At 38.3% G+C, this 27,051-nt stretch overlaps 1 protein-coding gene across 5 annotated transcripts in view; it reads right to left on the bottom strand.

The window, feature by feature from the left end:
* The window catches only part of arfgef1 (ADP-ribosylation factor guanine nucleotide-exchange factor 1 (brefeldin A-inhibited)), a 192,857-nt gene that overhangs the window by 117,170 nt on the left and 48,636 nt on the right, over nt 1–27,051 (bottom strand). For all 5 annotated transcript variants that reach the window (XM_073041032.1, XM_073041023.1, XM_073041041.1 and 2 more), the window contains one exon: nt 5,142–5,172. In XM_073041032.1, coding sequence (XP_072897133.1) covers nt 5,142–5,172 — 31 coding nt within the window. The remainder of the gene's footprint in view (nt 1–5,141; nt 5,173–27,051) is intronic.

Below are 27,051 nucleotides of genomic sequence, written 5' to 3'. Positions count from 1 at the left end.
TTGCACGGTCACTCAGTTTTTGAGGACGGCCTGCTCTAGGCAAATTCACAGCTGTGCCATATTCTTTCCATTTCTTGATGATTGACTTAACTGTACTCCAAGGGATATTCAGTGATTTGGAAATTTTTTTGTATCCATCTCCTGTCATGCTTTTCAACAACCTTTTCATGGAGTTACTTGGAGTGTTTTTTGTCTTCATGGTGTGATTTTTGCTAGGGTACAGACTCACCAGCAGTTGAGACTTTCCAGATACAGGTATTACTATACACATTGACTACACACAGTGATCTCCATTTAAGTGTGTGTGCATGCACCCTTAACTCCTGGTGGAGTCATCGGGGCGCCATCATGACAAGCTTTTTGCAGCGATCTTTTTGGTGATTGCTCATTGTATGGTATGTCTTGGGCATCTGAAACCTGCCGGATGCCCATCCCTCTCCAGGTGTGTGTTTTTTTACATGGTTGGGTTGCTAGCTCGACACTCAACCCAGGCACGGACAGAGATTGTGCAAGGGAGCCGGTTGGATTTGGACTCGGGACCTCTCACCCCGAAGTCCAGCGCTGATGCCACTATGTCACCAGCGGCATATTTAAAATATGTGACTTCGAAAACCAATTGATTTGGTGTGTCATATTAAAGGCGGTGAATAATATGCAATTACTTTGTGTTTTCTATTTGTAATTAATTTAGATCACTTTGCAGAGATCTGTTTTCACTTTGACATAAAAAGAGACTTCTTCTGTTGATCAATGTCAAAAAAGCCAAATTAAATCCACTGTGATTTCAATGTAGTAAAACAGTAAAACATGAAAATTTCCAATGGGGGTGAATACTTTTTATTGGCACTGTATTGCAACAACTCTAATTTAAAGGGAATAGTGATTAGGTTTCCAATTCGACAAAATAATACTTTGCAACAAAATGCTGCACACAAATTTATCAACTATCTGTTTATGGCACATAGAATATTGAGAAGCCTGAAAAGAGTAAACTGTAACAGTAACTGAAGCACTGGCAAAAGAACCAAAAGTGAATGGGAGAAAAAATTATTTTTTTTTTGGAAGACGATCTTTAAAAAGGGTTAGAAAGAAGGTTCAACAAAATCTTTCAAGAAGGAACACAGGTAAGTAATGCTATCCAGCCACTTGGGTCTGCTCCATCATTCAATAAGGCATTCCTCAGCAACATTTTCCTTTGCTAATATGACATCCTTTGATTCAGTTAATATATAAAAATCTACCAATCTTTGTCTTTAATTTCCAGAGCCATCATCCATGGCTAATAACATAACGGCTAAGCACAGTTCCAATGCCACGTACAAATTCAGCAATGGCACCACAGTTGTTGTACAATTCACAGGTGGTGATGAGTCAGCATATAGGACACCTGGTTGAGTAGTGTTGCAAAAACAACCTCTTGCTCATGTTGACTTTATAAAGGGGAAGGAGGGCAAACCAGCACTGATCTACATTGGAGGAATAGGTGGTGGAGAGAAATTCCAGTGCATTAACATATCAGATGATTTGCCTTGGGCCCAGCATATAGATGCATTCAGAAAGGTGGCACATCAACACCTCTACTTTCTTAGGAAGTTTGGTAAGTCATCAAACACTAATAGACCTCTACAGATGTACTGCTGAAAGCATCTTGACTGGTTGTATCATGGTCTGGTATAGTGCAGAAATGCAAGATGCTGCAAAGTAATGAACTAAGCCTTATTATATTATGGGTACATCCTTCCCCACATGAGATCTGGCCTCAAGGTGTCAACATCCATCAAAGATCTCCACCATTCGGACCATGCCATCTTCTCACAGCTACTTTCAGGTACAGAAACCTAAAGGTCCACACCATCAAATTCAAGACAGCTACTTTTCTTCAACCATTTGGTCTCTGAATCAACCTGCACAACCTTAATCACAACTTAATCACTGTGACAACTCAGATCACTGCATTAAAATGGACTTCCTTTTTGTTCTAATTGTATTTATTCATGTAAAAGTTGTATATATTTATTTGTGAATTTTGCTATGTGCCTGTGATGCTGCAGCAATTAAGCTTTTCATTGCACCTGTGTATTCATCAAATCGTGCACATGACAAACTTTGATTTTGATTTCCGTGAATTCCAAAGGATTTTTTTTCTTGCCTGTCCTGAATAAATCGTTACTTGTTTTGAGCCCATAACTGTGGTTCTAGATTACAGCTGGGGGAATCATCAATTCCCATTTACCCTGGTGAATAAAGTAATTTTCAATTCTTCTAAACAAGAGTATAGAGCTAGTTTGCTCCTTGTAACGAATCTGATATCACATGAATCAACTTTTGCTTCACATCTACTGCAAATACATTCATCCTTCAAGTAGAAAAGTACAAAATATTTCAGATGCTGTTTCACCATGGTTCTACTTAATTGGAGAAAGACAGCATTGTACTCAGCCCTCTTGTGACAAAGGCCAACACATTATTTGCCTTTCTAATTCCTTGCTGATAATAATTTTGTCATTTGCATAGAAAAATACCCAGGTTTCGCAAAACACCTTTCTAACTTAGCATTTCAATTTTTCCAACCAAAGTGCATGGCCTGATTATATTCCATTAGCTATGTTATTTCCTAATGAAACAACCTGTCTATATCCTTCCAAAGCCATTCTGCATTCTCCTCAAAAACTTACTACCATCAAGTTTTGCATTATCATTAAACTTCCACATTATATTGGAAAACCACATTCAAATTAAACCTGCACACTTTGTACAGCTATGACCACAGCACTGATGGATCACTTCCCAAAGGAAGAAGCATGTTTTCCAAGGTCTTATCATAAATCTTGATTGTTGGAATCACAGGAGAGAGAATAGTATTGTGACAGAAGCAAGTTGATATAGGATCTTTGTTGCTGGGTGTTTAGATAAGGTCTAACTTGAAGTACACTTTAGTGAAAGAATTAATGCTGACTTGAAAATCACCTGTCCAAATATAAACACACAAGTACTTTCCAAGTAAAATAAATTGATTAATAAGGTTGGGGTGATCTTGGTTATGGAGAGGTAGTGAAAAGGCTTGAACAGCTTCCTGTTTGCCCTGTGGATTCATTTCACGCCAGTGGAAATCTTTTTGGAGATGTGGTGCAGAACCTGAAATCCAACTGGCACTTTTAGCAGATCAGTGACTATGTAGGATAGGGCAATGCTATGGAGGTGGAATACTGCTAAATGAATGATGAAGCAGTTCAGTTGGATAATTTAAGTGAAAATGAAAAATGGACACTCAAACTACATTGGCAAATGAAGAGAGGTACTGAGGGAAAATTATAATGTTAGGCATATCAATGACTGTACAGAATATATAATCACCATGGATGCCATTTCTGCTAATATTATTAATCTTTGTACTGTGATTAAGGCAAATAAAAATCTAAATTCACATGAATGAATTTGGGGCCAAAAATTTATAAGGACAGTGTCTCTAACTATTTTCCTGTCCAATTACCATATCCTTGTATTGCCTTGATGTCTCAAAAATCTAAAAACCTCATTTCTGACTTTTATAATAATCATCTGAGATTGTAAATCTCAGAAATTCACTATTATCTGCATAAAAGAATCTCATCTCTGTCCTAAGTGACTGCCTTGACACTATTTCCTCAAGTTCTGAATTCACTTAGGGATGAAAGCCTCTCAGAATCTGTTGTGCCATTTCCCCTCAGAGGCTTGTCTGTCTAATGACATAGTCATGAACTTTCTAAACTTGAGTGTAGCCCATCTCCATAGAATCTCTCCTCACAGGCTGTAACTTTGTCTTTTGAATCAATCCAGTCAAACCCAATTGCACTGGATTACAATACTGAGATCAAACATATAAAGTGTCAAGGACACAACAACTCAGCCTAACTACATAATTAGAAAAAGGCAACAAAGGTTTGTTTACTAAGTTTGCCGACGACATGAAGATAGGTAGGAAAGTAAATTGTGAAAAGAACATGGGGTTACAAAGGGACATATATAGGAGAATGAGTGGGTAGTAATCTAACAAATAAATAGGAAAATGTGAAATTATTTATTTTGTCATGAAATTTATAGAAGCAGTTTATCTAAACAGTGAGAGGCCACAGAGCTTGAAGCAAAGAGGGAGCTATCTGTTGCATGATTTCCAAAAACCTACAATAGGGTAATTAGGAAAGTTAACTGAATTATTATTGTACATATAACCATAACTATATAACAATTACAGCACAGAAACAGGCCATCTCAGCCCTTCTAGTCCGTGCCGACGCTTACTCTCACCTAGTCCCACTGGCCCACACTCAGCCCATAACCCTCCATTCCCTTCCTGTCCATATACCTATCCAATTTTACTTTAAATGACAATACCGAACCTGCCTCTACCACTTCTACTGGAAGCTCATTCCACACAGCTACCACTCTCTGAGTAAAGAAATTCCCCCTCATGTTACCCTTAAACTTTTGCCCCCTAACTCTCAAATCATGTCTTCTTGTTTGAATCTTGTCAACTCGATCTATCCCCCTCATTATTTTAAATACCTCTATCAAGTTCCCCCTCAACCTTCTACGCTCCAAAGAATAAAGACCTAACTTGTTCAACCTTTCCCTGTAACTTAGGTGCTGAAACCCAGGTAACATTCTAGTAAATCTTCTCTGTACTCTCTCTATTTTGTTGATATCTTTCCTATAATTTGGTGACCAAAACTGTACACAATACTCCAAATTCGGCCTTACCAATGCCTTGTATAATTTTAACATTACATCCCAACTCCTATACCCAATGCTCTGATTTATAAAGGCCAGCATAGCAAAAGCTGTACACTCCCAAAGACGCTGAGCATTTGCCAAAAACTTACTACCCAAACTATTTAAATCATTTCTAGAAAATCTAGGTTCCAGTCTTAACCAACTGCTAATCTGGAATACAGCATGAGGTAATTCTTTACTTAAATAACAATTATAGCAAATCAGGGCAAGTAAAAACATACCATAACCTGCACAATCCTCACTCAATGAACTTAAAGAAAACATCCAATAGTAATAATAAAACTTAAGGTTTTTATATATATATATATATAAAATAATAATCTTCAATTAATTCAATAGATTCTCAAATAGTAAACGGAACAAATGCTTACCTTTGTTTTTCTGTTTCTGATTTTATTTCCTCTGTTAAAGAATAAAAATAAAAATTCAGTAAATATCAATATTTTACAGTGTCAATATATCAAACATCTCAAGCAAATGAGGAAAATTTGGTCAACCCAAGACTATTTTATGTTCTTTTCAATTATCCAATTTAAATATTTTGCAATTTTTGTTTCAAAAATGCAATGGTCTTTCTGCCTCAACCATCTTACTGTTACAAACGAATCAACTGTCCAAACTTATATGTTGATGACACTAAAAATCTGAAATAGAGTGAAGACTATTGCAAATACTCAGCAAAACAGGCACACAGCAATGATCATTTTTTCCCCATCAAAAATCTTCTTTATATGCCACATTTGGGAAATGTATTTTGCTGCCAAAAAACTAGCAAAGTATCAAAGTAAATTTATTATCAATGTACATACATGTCGCCCTGAGATTCAAACACTTACGGGCATTCACAGTACATATACCAATTGTGTAAAAGACAACAAACTGCAAAAACAAAAATAATCCAAAATAATAGTAATAAATAAATATGCAATAAATATTGAGAAGATGAGATGAAGAATCCTTGACAGTGAGTCCATAGGTTGTGGGAACAGTTCAATAATAGGGTGAGTGAAGTTATTCCCGCTGGTTAAAGAGCCTGATGGCTGAGGGGTAATAACTGTTCCTAATCCTGGTAGCATGGGTTCTGAGGATCCTGTACCTCCTTCTTGATGATAGCAGTGAAAAGAGAGCATGGCCTGGATGGTGGGGTTGCTTGATGATGGACGCTGCTTTCCTGCTACACTGTTCTTTGTAAATGTGCTCTATGGTGGAGAGGGCTTTACCTGTGATGGACTGGGCTGTACTCACTACACTTTGTAGGCTTTTCTGTTCAAGGGCACTGGTAGTTAAACACTAGCCGTAATGCAACCAACCAGTATATTCTCCACTGAACATCTATAGAAGTTTGTCAAAGTTTTAGATGATATGCTAAATCTTTGTAAACGTCTAAGAAAGTAGAGGCACTGCTGTGCTTTCTTTGTAATGGCACTTATGTGCAAGGCCCAGGACAGGTCCTCTGTAATGGTAACACCCAGGAATTTAAAGTTGCTATGGTTTAAACATTTTATGATCTAAAGTACGATGTATATTGTATGGATACTTTTGGGGAGTGCAGTAGAATGATGGATAAATAAACAGATAACACTGACACTAGCAACAAACTAACATGAATACCATCCAGGCCAAGCTCTTTTCTCACTACTATCATTGGGCAGAAGGTAAAGAAGCCCTAGGTCTCACACCACCAGGAATAATTATTACCATACAACCATCATGCCCCTGGACCGGCATGGATAACTTCAATCACTTCAGTACTCAGCTGATACTACAACCTAAAGATTCACTTTCCAGCACTCTTTATAACTTGAGCTCAGTATTAGTTTTAATTTGTGCAGTTTCTCTTTTTTTTTCATATTGATTTACGTATCAATGCTGTATTTATGTAAATGCTACTGCATTTTTTCCTGTAAATGCCTACAAAAATGAATCTCAAAGTAGTACAACAAGATAACAGATATGTACTTTGATAATAAATTTACTTTGATCTTTGAATAGACCATGAATAAAATCAGCAAAGCAGTGTAATGGAGTCAAAAAGGCTACTGAAAGGCATTTTGGTGACATTATGAATTATTCATTTTTATACATGACCTGTAACTTATTTTGGAGTTTGTGATCCCAGGTGTAGATTCTTTTTTTTGTAATTTTTTTTATTGAAGTTCATCATCAAACAAACATTTCCATAAGATGTATTTCAGACATTGTACATATATATCACAAATCTCCACAAAGTATTTATCTGAGGTATACACTTATAGAAAAGAGTGGAAAGAAAAACAAGCAAAAGGAAAGAACAATGTACAAGTAGGGAGTGATCTTTTTTTTAACAACAGATTTTGTACAAGGCCTTGGTGAGACCACACCTAGAATATTGTGTGCAGTTTTCCCCTAATGTCTTTCCCCTAATCTGAGGAAAGACATTCTTGCCATAGAGGGAGTACAGAGAAGGTTCACCAGATTGATTCCTGGGATGGCAGGACTTTCATATGAAGAAAGACTGGATTGACTAGGCTTATACTCACTAGAATTTAGAAGATTGAGGGGGGATCTTATTGAAACGTATAAAATTCTAAAGGGATTGGACAGACTACATGCAGGAAGATTGTTTCCGATGTTGGGGAAGTCCAGAACGAGAGGTCACAGTTTAAGGATAAAGGGGAAGCCTTTTAGGACCCAGATGAGGAAAAACTTCTTCACACAGGGAGTGGTGAATCTGTGGAATTCTCTGCCACAGGAAACAGTTGAGGCCAGTTCATTGGCTATATTTAAGAGGAAGTTAGATATGGCCCTTGTGGCTAAAGGGATCAGGGGGTATGGAGAGAAAGCAGGTACAGGGCTCTGAGTTGGATGATCAGCCATGATCATATTGAATGGCGGTGCTGGCTCAAAGGGCCAAATGGCCTACTCCTGCACCTATTTTCTATGTTTCTATTCATTGATTTGTGAGAATAAAATCAGGCCTATGAGGCATTATGTAGTTAAACCATTTTTCCCCAGTATGAATCAAATTGTTCCAGCTTATGGTTAAAATATGCTGTTATCTTCTCCATTTTGTAAATGTCCATTGTAATTTTCATCCATGTATTTAAAGTTGGGCTCTCCTATGATAACCATTTCCTAGTAGGAGTCTTTTTACCAGCCACCAACAGTATATTCATTAAATATTTATCTCTTTTCAACCATTCTTGAGGTATATATCCAAAATATATGGTCCTACTCTCTAAGGGCATTTCACATTTAAAGATGTCTTGTAGGGCATTGTGTATCCCCCTCCAATAGTTTTTGATAACAGGGCAGTCCCAAAAAATATGATAATGATTTGCATTTTGATTTCCACAATTTCTCCAGCAAACAGGGAGATTACTATCATAATGGGATTTCTGAAAGGGTGTAATAAAATATCTTATCAAGTTTTTCCATCCAAACTCCCTCCATTTCTGTGAACTGGTACACTTCCATTGATATCTCCATATTGTTGTCCATTCTTAAGGATTGAGGGCTTAATATTTTCAACAGAAGATGTGAATGTAGATTTAATATCATAATAAGATCAATAATGAGGTCATTGAAATGCAGAACAGGTTCATGAGGCAAGTGACTCACTCCTGCTACTAAATTTATAAGATGTTATCTCTTGGCAATGGGAAAACATCTTCCCCATATCTACTAAATCTGCAGATGCTGGAAATCCAATGAATGCACACAAAAAGCTGGAGGAATTCGCCAGGCCAGGCAGCAACTATGGAAAAGAGTACAGTTGATGTTTTGGGTTGAGACACCTCATCCAGACTTTGATTTTTTTTTAATTTTTTTATTAGTTTTTCAAAACATTTTACAAAATTAAAAACCCCAAATCCCAGTGAGGAGCATTAATACAGAGCAAGGTTAAGCATACAATAACAATATGCTACAAAGGAAGAGAATTTAACAAAAAAGCACCTAAATTAAAGACAAGTGAGCTTAGTGTCCTCCCCAAACCCCACAACACAAGAAAAAAAAACAACAATTCCAGACCAACCACCACACAATATAGAGAGTATAAGTCCGGACAGTCAAACTCCCAGACTGTGAATACACTTAGCAACAGAGGATAATAATGCCTACTACCAGAAAAAAAAAGGGAGCTGAAAGCAAGGGACCGAAAAGAAAAAAAACCCTAGTCAAGAGGAAGGTTATGAAAGTACTCGATAAAAGGCCCCCAGACCTCATGGAACTTTAAATCCGAATTGAGAACTGAATAATGAATTTTTTTGAGGTCCAAGCAGGCCATAATGTCGTTAAGCCATTGCGCATGAGTGGGCGGGGCAACATCTCTCCATCTAAGGAGGATCAAGCGTCTCGCCAGGAGAGAGGCAAAGGATAGTATTCGGCATTTGGTCGGACCCAGACATAAATCTGTCTCGCCCCAAAAACCGAACAGAGCAATTAAGGGGTTAGGTTCTAGGTGCTGATTCAGAATACCCGATAGTGTAGTGAAGACATCTTTCCAGAATTTCTCCAAGCTAGGACAGAGCCAGTACATATGGATGAGAGAGGCCACGCCCCTCTTGCATTTATCACAGAGCGGACTAATGCCAGGGTAGAATCGAGATAGTTTAGATTTAGACATATGGGCTCTATGAACAATTTTAAACTGTAAGAGACAATGGCGAGCACAAAGAGAGGTTGAGTTAACCGACTTGAGAACTGAGTCCCAGCAGACTTTGATTTAATGGCCCAACCCTCTAAAATATCTGTACATTTTAATGAAGTCATCTCCCAGTATTCTAAAATTGGAGGCTTAAACTTTGCACCATTTAATAAACTCACTACCCCAGGAACCAGTTTGGCAAATCTTTGCAGCACTCCCTCGACACCAATGCCCTTTTCAGTAGATTAAGAGGGCAAAAGCATGCGAAGTACTCCAGTCTAATTCAGAAAGTCCAATTCAGAAAGAGCAAGAAGCTAAACAAAATAGAAGGAAAGCTACGCAGTAGGAAGAGATAATAAAAACTAAGTGCTGAAATAAAGAATTCCTAAAATAATGTAGGAAAATTATTCAAAAAAACTGAGGCTGAAATAATTCTATCATCTAAGGTCAGACATTGAACAACTGGAGTGAGAAAATAAATTGAGAGAAGAACAGACCAAATTGGAGAGAAATATATTGTTTATTGAGATGCTTTTCAGCAGTAATTATCACTTATGTAATTTTTATAAACTCACTTTTGCCTGACAGCATTTGTTCTATATTTTCCTAGATCTTCATTTTGTGAGATTAATGGGTTAGCATCTTAAATTCACACCATTATAGTAATTACAGTGTTGACACTGTTGGTAAAATCTTCAAGAATGCATCCTTTTAAAAGAACAAAACTTCTTTTAAAAATATAACTCATTAGAGGAGGAGAGATGTCAGGCAGAATAGTTGAATGCTCTTCTGGGATATTGGAAGGCAGGGAGACCTCCAGTAAGACCTGCAAGAAGTGTATCCACCTACAGCTTTAAACACTCCGTGTTACTAGTTACTAGTCAGGGAAAACATCACAGCAATGCTCAGTCAAGAGAGATTGAAGAACTTGTCCAGTGAGAATTTAGACGTGGAATTAAGAAAGGTATGACCACATTAATGGGGCTATAACATAGGCCACATTAACAGTCGGCATGATTTAGAGGAACAGATTTGTAGAGAGATTGTAGACTTTTGCAAGAAACATAAGGTTGTGATTGTGGGTGATTTCAACTTTTCACATATAGACTGGGACTCCCGTTCTGTAAAAGGAATAGACAGGATGGAGTTTGTTAAATGTGTTCAGGGAAGTTTTCTTAATCAGTACATAGAAGTCCCAATGAGAGATTGCGCAATATTTGATCTGCTATTATTAGGGAATGAGACAGGGCAAGTGACAGAGGTTTGTGTTAAGGGAACACCTTCCATCTTGTGATCATAATGTCATTAATTTCAGTGTAATTATGGAAGAGGATAGGTCTCGTCCTCAGTATGAGATTCTAAATTGGAGAAAAAAACAATTTTGATGGTATCAGATAAAATCTGACAACTGTGGATTAGGACAGGTTGTTTTCTGGCAAAGATGTACTTGGTAAGTGGGAGGCCTTCAAAAGTGAAATTTTGAGAGTACAAAGCTTATATGTGTCTGGCAAGTAAAGGCAAGATTAACAGGTTTAGGAAGCCTTGGTATTCACGAGATACTGAGACGCTGGTTAAGAAAAACAAAAGGAGGTACATAGCAGGTATAGGTCAGTAGGAACAAATGAGGAACTTAAAGAATATAAGAAATGCAAGAGAACACTTAAGAAAGAAACCAGGAGGGCTAAAAGAAGGCATGAGGTTGCTCTAGCAGACAAGGTGAAGGAAAATTCTAAGGGTTTCTACAGATATCATCTCAGTGGCCATTTTCTGAGTGGTAGATAGATAGATAGATAGATAGATAGATAGATACTTTATTCATCCCCATGGGGAAATTCAACTTTTTTCCAATGTCCCATACACTTGTTGTAGCAAAATTACATACTAATTACTAATAAAAACTAATTACATACAATACTTAACTCAGTAAAAAAAATATGATATGCATCTAAATCACCATCTCAAAAAGCATTAATAATAGCTTTAAAAAGTTCTTAAGTCCTGGCGGTAGAATTGTAAAGCCTAATGGCATTGGGGAGTATTGACCTCTTCATCCTGTCTGAGGAGCATTGCATCGATAGTAACCTGTCGCTGAAACTGCTTCTCTGTCTCTGGATGGTGCTATGTAGAGGCTTTAGCTCTTTTGAGGCTTCAGTCAGAGAAAGCAAAGAAAAGCTCTAAGTTTATTATTTTCCCCTTTCCTTCTTTACATCTGCTCAGTCAAGATAATTGAATGCTCTTGCAGGATGTGGGAAACCAGGAAGACCTTAGTTACTTACGACTACAACTACAAGAAGTCCATCCAGTTGCAGCTTCTAAAAATCTGTGTTAAGCATTTAGAGCTGGAACTGGAACTGGAACCAGGTGAACTCCAGATCATTCAGGATGCTGAAGGGGTGATAGTTAGGACATATAGAGAGGTAGTTACACCCAAGGCACAGGAAAACTAGGTGACAGTCAGTAAAGAGATCCATTACCACCTTTAATTCGGCCAACAGAAGTGGTGTCATTAGCAAACTTGAATATGGCATTGGAGCTATACTTAGCCACGCAGTCGAGTAGGGGGCTAAGCACACAACCTTGCTTGCACCTGTGCTGAGGGAGATTGTGGTGGTGGTGTTGTCACTACTTAAAATTACTTTGCAATTTGCTTAATCTAAATGATGCTGTCTCGATAATGATTAAATATGCATACTGTGACAAGTAAAGAACTCTTTTTCCCCAAATACTAATGAGCCTACTAAAACCTTTGCTTCATGCTTGTCTAATTGCATAGAACAGCATCATTTAACAACTTTAGTTATACCAAAAAGCATTCAAATTAAGCTAGCTTTGGCCATCACTGAACTAAGCAAGTTCTAAGTAGGGTTTTAATTGTAATAAGTCTGCAGAAAAAGACATTCTAAATGATTCTCCAAACCAGTGGTTCTCAAAGTGGGTGATTTTGTGCCCGCCCCCTACTTATGGCAGTGGGAATTTCTAAGGGGAGACAAAGATAAAGGTGGCGGTGGGAAGGCTCAGTAGCAGTGGGAGGCAGCTAAGGGATTACAGGCTTATTTTAAGAGATGAATTACTTATTATAAGCATTTGATCCTCAGTGCATCATATTTGATCACATCAATCATGTAATCACCTCTTCTTTTGCTAACCCACCATTCTTTTACACTTTCCTCAAAGTGCGTTATAGTTGTTGAAAGGCAATGTGATACTTCTGCATTTGGTATATCTTGAGAAATCTGGACAGAAGAAACAGTGTTATATCCAGGCCTGGCTTGTGCATTATTGATATTCACTATTGTAGTACAGTGTTAGCTAGTACGGTTCCCATACTCTAATCACAGTGATGTAATTCCTGTGAATTACAGCACAGCATACAAAGGGGTAAAGTACAGAATCTGCCTATTTGAATGGTCTTGACCGCATTTCTCTAACCCACAGCCCAACCAAAACATCCTGCCCTACTTTGTATACCTTTAGGCAGAGAGTCAGGTTTTGCCCAAGCCTCTTTATTGATTGCAGCGCTTGAAGTTGGACTTTTAAAAAAAATGGGCAATTGACTGTGGTCATTAATCCATAACGAAAATGGTTAAAGCAGAACAAATAAGAAAGAATAGACAGTATATGGTAACTAAAATATGGGTTTATACCAGCTCCAAGCAACCAACAACAGCCAATATATCTGTTGTGTGAATAAGTTTTCTCAGATGAGGCAATAAACCTGCCCAGGCTTAAAAACTTAGAAAACCTACAGCACAATACAGGCCCTTCGGCCCACGAAGATTGATGAAGGCCAATACACCATACGCCTTCTTAACCACAGAATCAACCTGCGCGGCTGCTTTGAGCATCCTATGCACTCAGACCCCAAGATCCCTCTGATCCTCCACCACTGTCAAGAGTCTTACCATTAATATATTCTGTCATCATATTTGACCTACCAAAGTGAACCCCTTCACATTTATCTGGGTTGAACTCCATCTGCCACTTCTCAGCCCAGTTTTGCATCCTATTAATGTCCCGCTGTAACCTCTGACAGCCCTCCACACTATCCACAACACCTCAAAGCAATGTCCCCTTGGATCCCATGCCTCCTTACTTTCTCAGTAAGCCTTGCATGGGGTACCTTATCAAATGCCTTGCTGAAATCCAGATACACTACATCTACTACTCTTCCTTCATCCAACTGAAAATAAGCCAAGGTCTTGTTTGTTTTATCTGAGTATCTCTCTTCAAATGTTCAAGAAGCCTTTATTCAAGAAAGGGAGTAGAAATAGCCCAGGAAATTATAGACCAGTGAGTCTTACCTCAAAAGATTCAATCAGACTCATAAGGTACGACCTGCCCTTTACAAAGCCATGCTGACTACTCCTAATCATATTATACCTCTCCAAATGTTCATAAATCCTCTACTCCCTTTCTTGAATAAAGGCTTCTTGAACATTTGAAGAGAATACCCTCAGATAAAGCAAACAAGACCTTGGCTTATTTTCAGTCACTTTGTGAAAGCTTTTAGAAACAGAAAACATTTCAAAACATGTTTATTTGCATTTCACAACAAAACAGTGATGGTTTGTATGTCTCTTACATTTCATTGCTTCTTGTTAAATCAGGAAAACCCCATACAACTGAAGAACTGATTCTGCCAGTAGTAAGGGAAGTTCTGAGTATGGGTTTGATGGGAATAGATGAAATGTCTTAAATATGGCAGTCACATTGTGCAACATTCTCAGAGCAATAGAATTTGCTCTGCAGTTGGATGAGTCAACTTTGCCAGACAATAAATCTTTGCAAGTGAACTAGAAACAGATATGAAGGGAGAGCTTATTTTTCAAGTTGTTGAGCAATTTTTCGAAGGAAAAATTCTGCTCACCAACATTCTTGCCTTTGCAGTAGATGGGCACCATCATAGATAGGACACCACTATTGGGTTATTACTTTCCTGAAAAAAGCTACATTTATGATTCACTGTGTAATTCATAGATAACATTGCATCATTAAAAAAATCTAAGTGATCAGCTGCACAAATCATTAAATATTTCAAGATTTTCAAGATGGCGGCGCGACACAGCTTGCAGCGGCCACTCCGGAGCTGATATGTTATTTGTTAAGCAGGGTGCCGTGCGCAGTCCACTGCAGTCAGGTCGTTTTCAGTGTGTGCTCTGTCTGCGAGGCTGGGTTCGATGGAGCTTTCATTGTGTGCTGCGTCTGCGAGGCTGAGTTGGGCGGCGCCATGGAAGTCCACAGCGGGGGTATTCCCTTCTGCCGCCAGCGTGGGATGACGAGTTTGTTGGGACCCTAAGGACTTGTGGAAACTGTGTGGTGGTTTCTTTCGAACTTATAGTCTTTTAACATCTTTGGACTATTTTTACCGTGCCTATGGTCTGTTTTTTTAAAATCAAATTATGGTATTGTTTGCACTGTTGTAACTATGTGGTTTTGTGCAGGTCTTGTAGCTTTAGTTTTTGGTCTTGTTTTGTCTGGTGGATTTGGAGCTCCTTTCCAGGGAACGCGCTAAGATGGTAGCGCGATATTAATACACAGCAGCCTCTCCGGACTCTGGATTGGGGATTGGCAAACGTTATATGGATTTTCTGGTGTAGTCTATTTTGTCATGTGCTTTGTTGTTTTTTTTTTAATTTATTAGTTTTTTAATACATTTTCTACATAGCTACAGATAAAAAACCCCAAATCAAAATGAAGAACATTAATACAGTGCAAAAATAAACATACAATAATAATATGATACCAAAAAAATTATTGAGAAAGCACCCAAATTGAAGACATGTAAAATTAGTATCCTCCCCAAGCCCCGCAACAAAAAAAACTCCAGACCAACCGCAACACAATATAGAGAATATAAATCAGGACAATCAAACCCCCAAAACTGTACATACACTTAGCAACAGAAGATATTCATGCCTATTACCAAAAAAAGAGGAGCTGAAGGCAAGGGACCGAAAAAAAACCCTTGTCAAGAGGAAGGTTATGAAAGTACTCAATAAAAGGTCCCCATACCTTATGGAACTTTAAATCCGAATTGAGAACTGAATAATGAATTTTTTCAAGGTCTAAGCAGGCCATAATATCGTTAAGCCATTGAGCATGCGTGGGCGGGGCAACATCTCTCCATCTAAGGAGGATTAAACGTCTAGCCAGAAGAGAGGCAAAAGATAATATTCGACACTTAGTCGAACTCAGATGTAAATCTGTCTCACCCCAGAAACTGTACAAAGCAATTAAAGGGTTAGGTTCTAGGTGGTGATTCAGAATATGTGATAATGTTATGAAGACATCTTTCCAAAATTTCTCCAAGCTAGGACAAAACCAGTACATATGAATGAGAGAGGCCTCGCCCCTTTTGCATTTATCACAGAGAGGACTAATGTTAGGGTAAAATCGAGATAGTTTAGATTTAGACATATGGGCTCTATGAACAATCTTAAACTGTAAAAGGCAATGGCGAGCGCAAAGAGAGGTTGAATTAACCGATTTGAGAATCGAGTCCCAAGTCTCATCAGATAAGGAGGTATTTAAATCATGCTCCCATGCCATTTTAATTTTATCCACAGGGGCACGTCGTAAGGCTGCTAATTTATCACGAATAAATGATATTAAACCTTTACCTAGTGGATTAATAGAAAGAAATAAGTCCATAACATTTTTCTCAGGCATTTCAGGGAAGTTAGGAATTAAAGGAGTAATAAAGTGTCTAATTTGAAGATATCTAAAAAAATTAGCATTAGGCAGATTGAACTTAGCAGAGAGCTGTTGAAAAGAAGCGAAGTGATTATCAATAAAAAGATCTTCAAAATGTCTAATGCTCTTCCTATACCAATCATGGAATGCTGAGTCATATGTAGTAGGTAAAAAGAGGTGATTATGTAAGATAGGGCTAGAAAAGGAAAAACCATGGAAACCACAGCATTTCCTAAACTGAGCCCATATACGCAGAGTGTGTCTAACAAGAGGATTAACTATTAATCTGGACAAACTGCTAGGGAGTACAGAGCCAAGAAGTGCAGAGATAGATAATTCTTTAGCGGAGCTCAACTCCATTGCCACCCAATTAGGGCACTCGGGTTGACCATGAAAGAAAGACCAAAAGGTAGCACAACGTATATTGGCTGCCCAATAATATAAACGAAAGTTAGGTAAACCCATGCCCCCCTCTTTTTTAGATTTTTGGAGATAACCTTTATTAATTCTAGAGCGCTTATTCTTCCACAGATATGACAAAATAATAGAGTCTAAGGAATCAAAAAAAGATTTAGGAATAAAAATTGGGATTGATTGAAATAAATATAAAAGTTTAGGGAGAACATACATTTTAACAACATTAATACGACCTACTAAAGACATAGAAAGAGGTGACCATTGTAACAGACTCTGTTTAATAGTATATGAAAGATTGGCAAAATTTTCACGAAAGAGATCTTTAAACTTCCTTGTGACTGTAATCCCAAGATAAGTAAATTGATTATGAACTACTTTAAAAGGGAGATCACGAAATGTTAATTCTTGTGCTTCTTTATTAATTGGGAAAAGTTCGCTCTTATGTAAATTAAGTTTATATCCAGAGAGCTGGCTAAACTGGTCAAGAAGTGAAAACATTGGAGGTAAGGATGTAGACGGATTTGAAAGAAAGAGTAACAAGTCATCGGCATAAAGAGAAACTTTATGCTCAACACCCCCTCTCCAAATCCCGGTCAGTTCAGGACAATTTCGAAATGCTATCGCCAAGGGTTCTATAGCCAAATCAAAGAGAAAGGGACTTAAAGGGCATCCCTGACGGGTGCCACGTTTGAGGTTAAATAACTGGGATTTCTGAAAATTAGTTAAAACAGAGGCAGTAGGACACAAATGCAGCAATTTGATCCAAGAGATAAAACTTTGACCGAAGTCAAATTTTTCTAAAACTGCAAAAAGGTAGTTCCACTCTATACGATCAAATGCTTTCTCCGCATCGAGGGAAATAACACATTCAGGAATCCCAGTTGGAGATGAATATAAAATGTTAAATAAGCGTCGCATGTTAAAAAAAGTGAGACGGTTTTTAATAAAACCAGTTTGATCATCAGAAATAATAGAGGGGATAACAGAGGGGATAATCTATAAGCCAAAACTTTGGCCAAGATTTTAACATCAACATTAAGCAAAGAAATTGGCCTATATGAGGAACACTCTGTTGGGTCTTTACCCTTTTTTAATAAAAGAATAATAGATGCCTCGTTAAAGGAGGGTGGCAATTGGCCATATTTAAACGAGTCAGATAGTACTGAGAGTAACTGAGCAGAGAGAAGTGAAGAGAATGATTTATAAAATTCTACAGGGAACCCATCAGGTCCAGGAGATTTCCCTGAGGACAATGCAGAAATTGCAAAAGATATTTCTTCTGTTGATATAGGCGCATTAAGTTTGGCTTTAAAATCAGATGAAAGCGAAGGAATATTCAGATTATGTGCTTTGTTGATATTCTGGAGGAATGTTGTCTCATTTTTTAACTGCATTGCATTTGTGGTTTTTAAATTACAATAAACTGAATCTGAATATCCTTATCATAGCAGTAAATAAAATCAAGTCTTATGCTCTCTCAATTCTCTACTATTTCGAGAGCTTTATATTGAGAATGATGAACGGTTTGAATGGTTACTGTTGCACATAGAAGTCAGATGGCTTTCAAAAGGAAACTGCCTGAGATGCTTTTATGCACTCTTTGAAACTGTGATAAAAATCTTTGAAGACTCGAATGGTAATCAGTAATCAATCCAAGAATATTAGGCACGGCATTGCTTATTTGTCAGAATTATTTAAAGTTTAATTAAGTCAATCCTCAATTACGAAGAAACGATGTAAATCTTATAAAAATAATTCAATCTGTCGTCTCCACATCTCTGACCAAATTAACCCTATTTAAGTACAACACTGGCCATCGCGACCTTTTCTCATCTCTGAGCTTCTGAGTTGTGTTATGAACCCCATAACTGGGTCACTTACCAGCAAAGATAGAGAGGTCCGCTGAAGTCTGATGGTACCATTTTTAAACGTTTTTATTTATAAAGGGGCACAAAAGTAAGGTTAATACAAACATTCAGATAATATACGTCGTCAATACTCAATCTAAAGCACGGGTATAGTAATAATCAACAATTCGAAGTAGCTCTATCGTTTGTCTAGGGGTAAAACTATTGTCCGATGGAAATATAAAAAGTCTCGCCAGTTCATGAAGGCTTTTAGCCATTTGAGGGACCGCTGGGTGTTCACGGGTTGGAGAGAGAAAATAAACTTGCCAGCCTGTTGGACTCAAATTGTGGAATCGGGAAACGCGAGTTCCCCGTTGTCAGTTCGGAATCCTTTTCGGGGTTATCAGCCACTCAATTCCCTAGCTAGGGGAACCAAATCACACGTGGCTCCCGAGCAGCTTCCCGTCCTTACGGGAGCGATGAGCGATGGTGTCTCCGTCTGGTGCGTTGCTGGAGTACCACCTCCTGCAGTCTCCGTTTTATCATGGCTGGCAGATTTGTAAATGTCAATCAAGGTAGGGTGATACAATCCCCACCCCACATTGCCCGAGGGTGTCCATGTCCCTGATAGCTGGCACGTACTATAGAGTTGCAATTCACACAGGTGCCTCTAAGAACAATGGTCAAATCTGTTGCATTGTCTCTCATTTCCTGGGTCCAAGACCTGAATTAATAACGATCTTGCGATTCTCCGGAAGGAGGGGGCTGGTCCCGCACCCTTCGGCCCCTCAGAGCTGTGGTACATTCATAACAGTTGGAAGAGAAAGAAAAAATACCAGATGAATATCTTCTAGTATACTGTGCCCACCTAGGTGGTCCGCATAAAGTCATATTAAAGAAATTTCAGGATTTTCTCTGATCCAAGTTCCAGATTGAGTAATAAATTAATTCCTGAATACTTGCAATGAGGATGGAAGAAGAACTGATCTTATTACAAAATTACTTTGAGTTGAAGCTGAGGTTAAGAAAAAAATCACATCAAGACTTTTTGTTGCAGAAAGAAGTTTCTGAATGCTATCCTACGCTGTGGAAAAAGGTGAAGATATTCTTTATTGGTTCTCATATTAGAAGTTCTAACTTCCTTATGTTAATCATACTTCTTGAAGATGGTCACTGTACCATCACCATTTGATCATGGCATATTTTCCCTCTCAACTTCATTCTTCTGCCTTCTTCCTGTAACCTTTGATGCCCTGACTAATCAATAATTTATCAATCTCCACTTTCTTATGAAGCTTCATTAACAATTCTTGTCAGTCATTCAGTTGTTGTATATTTTATGTATCTGACACCAGGTGAAGTGGTACGATGGACAATATGCTGAGCACTCAAGTATTCAAAATTGGACTTAATAGTTCAACGGCATCACAAATCCTCAATTCAATGAAAACCAAAAACTTCTGTTGAAAAATAGAATTCTACAATGATATCATCTAATCACATAAAGTACAATTCGTACATCTGCTTGAAATGTGTCTTCACATGCTGCCGTGGTAATATTTGTTGCTATAAATGGGAAATCTTTAATGAGATGTATGTTGAATTCCAAGCTGTAAGCCCATGCCTGATCAGCTGTTGTTTAGAGAATCTACACAATCAACAACAGTTTTGAGCACAGTATTCTGGAAAGTTACTGATGTTGGCACAAAAATTACCAAAGGCAGCTTATGATCCATGATGATGACAAATGGTTTGCCAAGCCACATGCAGTGAAGATTGCAGCCATAGACTTAATGATTGAAGAATTCCTTTTACTTCTATTCAGTTCTCTCAAAGCACAGAGTTATCAGACTTACTACCACATTAATTTTCTAACCATGATGCCAATGCCTTATAATAGAAGCTAACTTCCTTGTTCTGAGGTCATAATGATCAAGCCATGCACCACTGCTGAGGTACTTTATATACAGATTTCCAAGATCGTTTATTGGTGCAGATTCATTTAATATCTTTCAAGAGATAATGAAGGAGCTACAGCTGCATACCTGAAATCAGGCAAGAACTTTCCTGAGTACTTTATTTCACCTAAAACTTAAGAAATCTGAAAACATTGGCAAGTATCTTTGTCTTTATCCAGTCTTGATTTCTGCTTGAGAGGATATAAACATTATCCACCTACTGAGACCCAAGTAGACCACTTATTTTTGAATAAAAAAGCACATACTCTGTTTAAGTATTGTGCTTATTAACTCTGCAGAAAGTGTTGAGTATCATGAGGTTTTCTTACATTGCAGCAGTAACAAATGAAGGACTGCCTCGTTTACTGAAGACGCTGCAAATATCAGATTTACTGTGACCAGAAATATCTTTGCAATCAACTTGACTCCATAAAATAGCTTGTTCTTTTTTTAAACATGTGCTGGATCATGTTGTTTTATTATCAGGAAATGGTGACTTCGTGCAATCAAAATCAATCACATGCAAAAATCTCATTTGGGAAAAGGGTTCGATTATAAATTTATAACCATAACCCCGTCTGTGTGGCCCACTGCTGTGGCCATGTAATAGAGGCACCCATTCACTAGCAGGTCATTTTTTTTCTAGTTTGGTTAGGTTCTTTTCCACTAGCATTTTTGAATACAGAACTGAACATGAATAACAGGGCATGGACTTAGCTGCTAGCTTGATTTCAAACTCTTATTTCCAGACAATATTGAAGAAACTGTTATCATATCTTACCAACCAGTCACCCAGCTGCTAAGTTGCTGTCATGCTGTCTAGCTTGAACAAATTCGCGAAGACTCTAACGCATCTTTAATGACTTTCATCAAAGCCTTGAACAGCAAGCAAGATCAGCTTACAGAACTGGCAATAACTAAAGGGAGTGGGAGTTGAGGGCCGTTTTCTTCACTGTGTCCTCCATTTTACCTGGAACATCAAAGTGCTTACCTGAAGATTGTGTAAATGTGCAATTTTAACTATACATGTTCAAAGCACTGTGATAATGAGTCCTCCACTTTTCTTTTATTATTAAACTGAAAGAACAACTACATACTCTGTCTATTCCATGGGCTCTGCTCTGGAACCTATAAGCCAAAATAAACCTCTCTGTTCTAAGCGGTGAATTAGTTTTTGTTTGAAATCCTCGGCTGTGTATCAAATGCTTGTTTTGGATGCCTCTGTGAACCTAACCCCCAGACTCTCACCAATCCTAACATATCTGTCCTCAATATACAAAAAACAATACTGCCTCTGTGAACTAACACTGAGCATTGCCATGTTTTCTTGTGATCCCCAGGCACATTTTACATTACTGGACAGAAGAAACAATGCTACTAGGTACCAAGCTCAGTATAAGACACAATCAATGATTTTGTTGCTAACAAATGTGTTTTCAGTACATTAGTGGGTGTATAGCTCTAATAAGCGGTGTCTTTGTTTTTGTTTGTATACTGCACAGTAATGCAGTATCTTAACAATTTACTGTAATTAGAACATTATTTATTATGCACAGACTATATTTAGATAAAAATTATTTTAGTAAAGCTTGCTTGACTAAGGCTATACTTGGTTTGCTTGCTAATCAAACAGTATAATGAGTCAAACATATATTATATCACTATACACTATACTTTGTCATACCATTTCTTCAGTATTCTTAGAGATAAAACCATACACAAGACGTGCAAATGTACCCTTGCAATAACAGCTCAGGAAATGGAATTTCCAAACCACCTTCGAATAATAATAAAAATCACTCTTCTGCAATTTGTGTGAAGTACATAAATAAATGCAAAATATATACAGAGAATTCAACAAGTTTCACAAGGACAATAATTGCATGCTGCCAGTTCACAAGTTTGTGATTTAAGGGATTTGCTTTTGAAACTGATAATGCAGCTTCTTCTCCTATACATACAACTTTCTGGTGTTGCTTCACAGAGGAAAGCCAGTTTGCAGATTTGCTTTCGAAAGTGACAAGCTTCTATTGATACTTGTACAATATACTTTATCAAACTATGTAATGTTTATAAGGCACTGGTCAGACCGCACTTAAGATTATTGTGAGCAGTTTCAAGTCCCTTATCTCAGAAAGGATGCACCAGCATTTGAGAGCGTTCACAGAAGATTAATGAGAATGATCCCTGGAATGAGAGGGTTAACGTATGAGGAGCATTTGATGGCTTTGGGCCTGTACTCACTTGCATTTAGAAGAATTTGGTGGGGGGGGGGGGGGGGAGGAAAGAGAAATTGCATTGAAACCTATTGAATATTGAAGGCCATCACTTTAGAACAGAGATGTGGTGGAATTTCTTAAGCTCAAGGGTAGTGTATCTGTGAAATTCACTGCCACAGAAAGATGTGGAAGCCAAGACATTGGGCATATTTAAAGCAAAAGTTGATAGGTTCTTGATTAGTAAGAGCATCAAAGGTACAGGGAGAATGCAGGAGAATATGGTTGAGAGGGATAATAAATCTGCCGTAATGGAACGGCGGAGCAAACTGAGGGGCCAAATGGCCTAATTCTGCTCCAGTCTTACAGTAATATTCAGTTCTAGCAAATTAGAATAACAAACTTCTTCTACTGCCTGTAATACAACCAGAATGCTTTTACCTATAACCTGTGGGGACGCAATTGTTGACAAAAAATACTTCCTGCAGCAACACATCTCATAACATTGGATTTAATGGGAAAAGTGGATTTATGTTATAGAAAATTGTGATACACAGTGTTGAGACTCTTTGGAATAATGCTGGCCCAGGAGTAAGAGTACTCCTGATATGTCTATATAAGCTGAGAAAGCAAAGTCATAAATTTATGTAAACAATAGCTCTTCAATACAATACAGAATTTTTTTTACAATATTTCACCAGTAATTAAAATTATCCACTAAGATGGCTGCAGCTGATAGCTCAGAAGAAACCACAAGGATTCTACCACACTTGGACTTGCGCAAGTCTGCCCAAAGTCCAGAGCGTACTGAGTAAAAAATGAACCCTTTGTGGAGACAGGTGGTAAAGCCCGATTGACAAAAAAAATCTAGCAAAAGAGGTTTGAGATAACAAAGGGCTGCAGCTGATGGAATTTGATGGGAAACAAAGATGTAGCATGGAATCTAATAAAAGAGGTTGGGTGGGCTGATAGGAACAGTAGGGGGAGTGTCCCAGGAAGAGCAGTGTATGGGTGACACACAGGTGGAGTTAGCAGTGGAGGAAAACTATAGAGCGATGGATATGTGGAATTCGGTAGATAAGGAGAAGAAAGAAAGGATCAGATGATCAGTACTCTTTCAAGACAAGCTAATGGCAGTAAAAGACTCAAAAATGCTTCACCCAAACTCTCACTGAGAAGTGGTTGCATGGTGAATAAAGTTGGAAAATATCCTAGGGCATTAGATACTTAGAAAGAAAATAAAATGGAAAAGCAAGCAGGCTACCTGTAAATAAGAGAGAGAATGGTGAAGGATGATCGTGGCCCAAAAGAATAGCAAGGAAATATCTTAAAAGTAATACAATAATTATAAGGATTGTAGACAAATTGCAAATAGCAGCTTTGAAGATCAGTTTATTGTGGATAGTCCCAGTACACCTTAAAAATGAGTAAGTAACAGGTTTAGAGGTCATCTCATCTGATCAAATAGGATTGATTAGTAATCTTATATTTAGGAAGTACTCTCTGGGAAAAACAATCATAACAATAGAATTTTATATGCAAGTCAGAAGTTAGCACCTTGGTCATAAATAAAACCTCAATTATATGAGTAGTGAATGACTATACAGTAATTGAAGAATTAAACTGAAAAGTTTGTTAGTAGATAAACGACGGAAATCCATAAAAGAAGTTTCCAAAGTATCAAATCTATATTCAATGAAGAAATTAAAACTTCGTGTGAAAAGAGACCTGAGTAATGAGTCTTGACATTATGCTAAATGGAAAGCCTAATAATTTTGCCAAACGGAACAGGAAATTCAGAGTGGGAGTGATTATGGAAGCAGCAGCAAATACCGGTAAATAAAAAGGGAAAAGACTAAAATGTGATAATGCATCAGCAAGAAATATACAAAGATTTCTATGACTGGAAATTGAAGACAGGATCAAAATATGAAGTAACCACAGAGACAAAAATGTTTGGCTGGGATGCCAAGTAAATGGAATGCTTTATTCTGGCTAATGTTGTGCTCTATCTTCATTGTGCAAGACAGAAGCAGTGTCAGAGGTGTTGAAGGATGCGAGGGAAAAGAAGTGAGCGCAGTTACCATTACAAGGGAGAAGATACTCAAAAAGCTGAAAGACCTAAAGTTGCACAAGTCACGCGGACCAGATCAACTGCACCCTAAGGTTCTAAAAGAGCTAGCAGTAGAGATTGTGGAGGCATTAGTAATGATCTTTCAAAAATCATTGATTTTCAAAAATCAAGAACTAGAAAATTGCAAATGTCACTTCACTCTTTAAGAAAGGAAATTATAGACCAATTAGCCTGAACTCAGCGGTTGAGAAAATGTTGGAGTCAATTGTTAATGATGAGAATATGGAGTACTTGGTGACACATGATGAGATAGGTCAAAGTCAGCATGGTTTCCTTAAGGGAAGATATTGCCCGAACCTGTTGGAATTCTTTGAGGAAATCACAAGTGGGATAGATAAAGGGGATGCAGTGGACATTGTATATTTGGACTTTCAGAAGGCTGGTGACAAGGTGCCACACTAGGGTCTTACCAAGTTAAGAGCCCATGAATATATATAGGCATTGCTTTGCGGATCCAGAAATGGCTTGCCCACAGAAGGCAAAGAATGGTTGTTGACCAGTCATATTCTGCATGGAGGTCAGTGACCAGTAGTGTGCCTCAGGGATCTGTTCTGGGACCCCAACTCTTCGTGAATTTTATAAATGTCCTGGATGAGGAAGTGGAGGGATGGGTTAGTAAATTTGCTGATGACACAAAGGTTGGGGGTGTTGTGGACAGTGTGAAGGGCTATCAGAGGTTACAATGGGTCATTGATAGGATGCAAAACTGGGCTGAGAATGGCAGTTGGAGTTCAACCCAGATAGTGTGAGCTGATTCATTTTGGTAGGTTAAATATGATGGCAGAATATAGTATTAATGGTAAGACTCTTGGCAGTGTGGAGGATCAGAGGGATCTTGGGGTTCAAGTCCACAGGACACTGAAAGCTGGTGCACAGGCTGACTCTGTGGTTAAGAAGGCATATGGTGCATTGGCCTTCATCAATCATGGGACTGAGTTAAGGAGCCGAGAGGTAATGTTGCAGCTATATAAGACTCTGGACAGACGCCACTTGGAGTACTGTGCTCAGGATGTGGAAACCATAGAAAGGGTGCAGAGGAGATTTACAAGGATGTTGCCTGGATTGGGGAGCATGCCTTATGAAAATAGGTTGAGTGAACTCAGCCTTTTCTTCTTGGAGCAACAGAGGATGAGAGGTGACCTGATAGAGGCGTATGATGAGAGACATTGATTGTGTAGACAGTCAGAGGTTTTTTCTCAGGGCTAAAATGGCTACCACAAGAGGACACAGTTTTAAGGTGCTTGGAAGTAGTTACAGAGGAGATTGAGAGATAAGTTTTTCTTATGCAGAGAGTGATGAGTGTGTGGAACGGGCTGCCAGCGGCAATGGTAGTGGAGGTGGATACGATAGGGTCTTTTAAGAGACTCCTGGACAGGTACATGGAGCTTAGAAAAACTGTGGGCTATGGGTAAACCTAGGTAATTTCTAAGGTAAGGTCACGTTCAGCACAGATTTGTGGGCCGAAGGGCCTGTATTGTACTATAGGTTTTCTATGTTTATATGTACGTATTACAGGAAAGTTACTAGCATGATTAGAGTACTGACTTGGAGGAGGTAGCAAGTGGGAATAAAACGATCCTATTCTGGTTAGCAACCAGTGACTAGTGGTGTTCCATCAGGGGTCGGTGTTGGGACCCCTCTTCCCCTCTTTTTATACTATATATCAATGATTTAGATTTGTTGCCATGTTTGCAGATAATACAAAGATTTACAAAGAGGGGCAGGTAGTGTTGAGGAAACAAGCAGGCTGCAAAAGGCAAACACGAGGAAATCTGCAGATGCTGGAAATTCAAACAACACACACAAAATGCTGGTGGAACACAGCAGGCCAGGCAGCATCTATAAGGAGAAGCTGCAAAAGGACTTAGATAGATTAGAAGAATGGACAAGAAAGTGCCAAATGATATACAATGTTGGAAAATGCATGCTCATGCATTTTGGTAGAAGAAATAAATGTGTAGACTATTTTCTAAACGGGGAGAAAATGGGGAGATGCAAAGGGACTTGGGAGTCCTCATGCGGAACACTCTAAAGGTTAACTTGCAAGTTGAATTAGTGGTGAGGAAGGCAAATGCAATGTTACCGTTCATTTCAAGAAGCCCAGAAAATAAGAGAAGGGATGTGATGCTGAGGCTTTATAAGGCACTGATGAGGCCTCACCTTGAGTATTGTGAAGAGTTTTGGGCTCCACATCTGAAAAAAAGATGTGCTGACCTTGGAGAGGGTTCAGAGGAGGTTCACAAGGATGATTCTGGAAATGAAAGGGTTATCATATGAGAAACGTTTGATGGCTTCAGGCCTGTACTCCCTGGAATTTAGAAGGATGAGGGGGATCTCACTGAAACCTTTTGAGTGTTGAATGGCCTAGACAGAGTAGATGATAAAAGGA

This window comes from Hemitrygon akajei, chromosome 1 (genome assembly GCF_048418815.1).
Source record: "Hemitrygon akajei chromosome 1, sHemAka1.3, whole genome shotgun sequence".
In the NCBI taxonomy this organism is placed as follows: domain Eukaryota; kingdom Metazoa; phylum Chordata; class Chondrichthyes; order Myliobatiformes; family Dasyatidae; genus Hemitrygon; species Hemitrygon akajei.
Note: the sequence above shows the minus strand (reverse complement) of the source record. Positions and strands in the feature narration are given on the sequence as shown.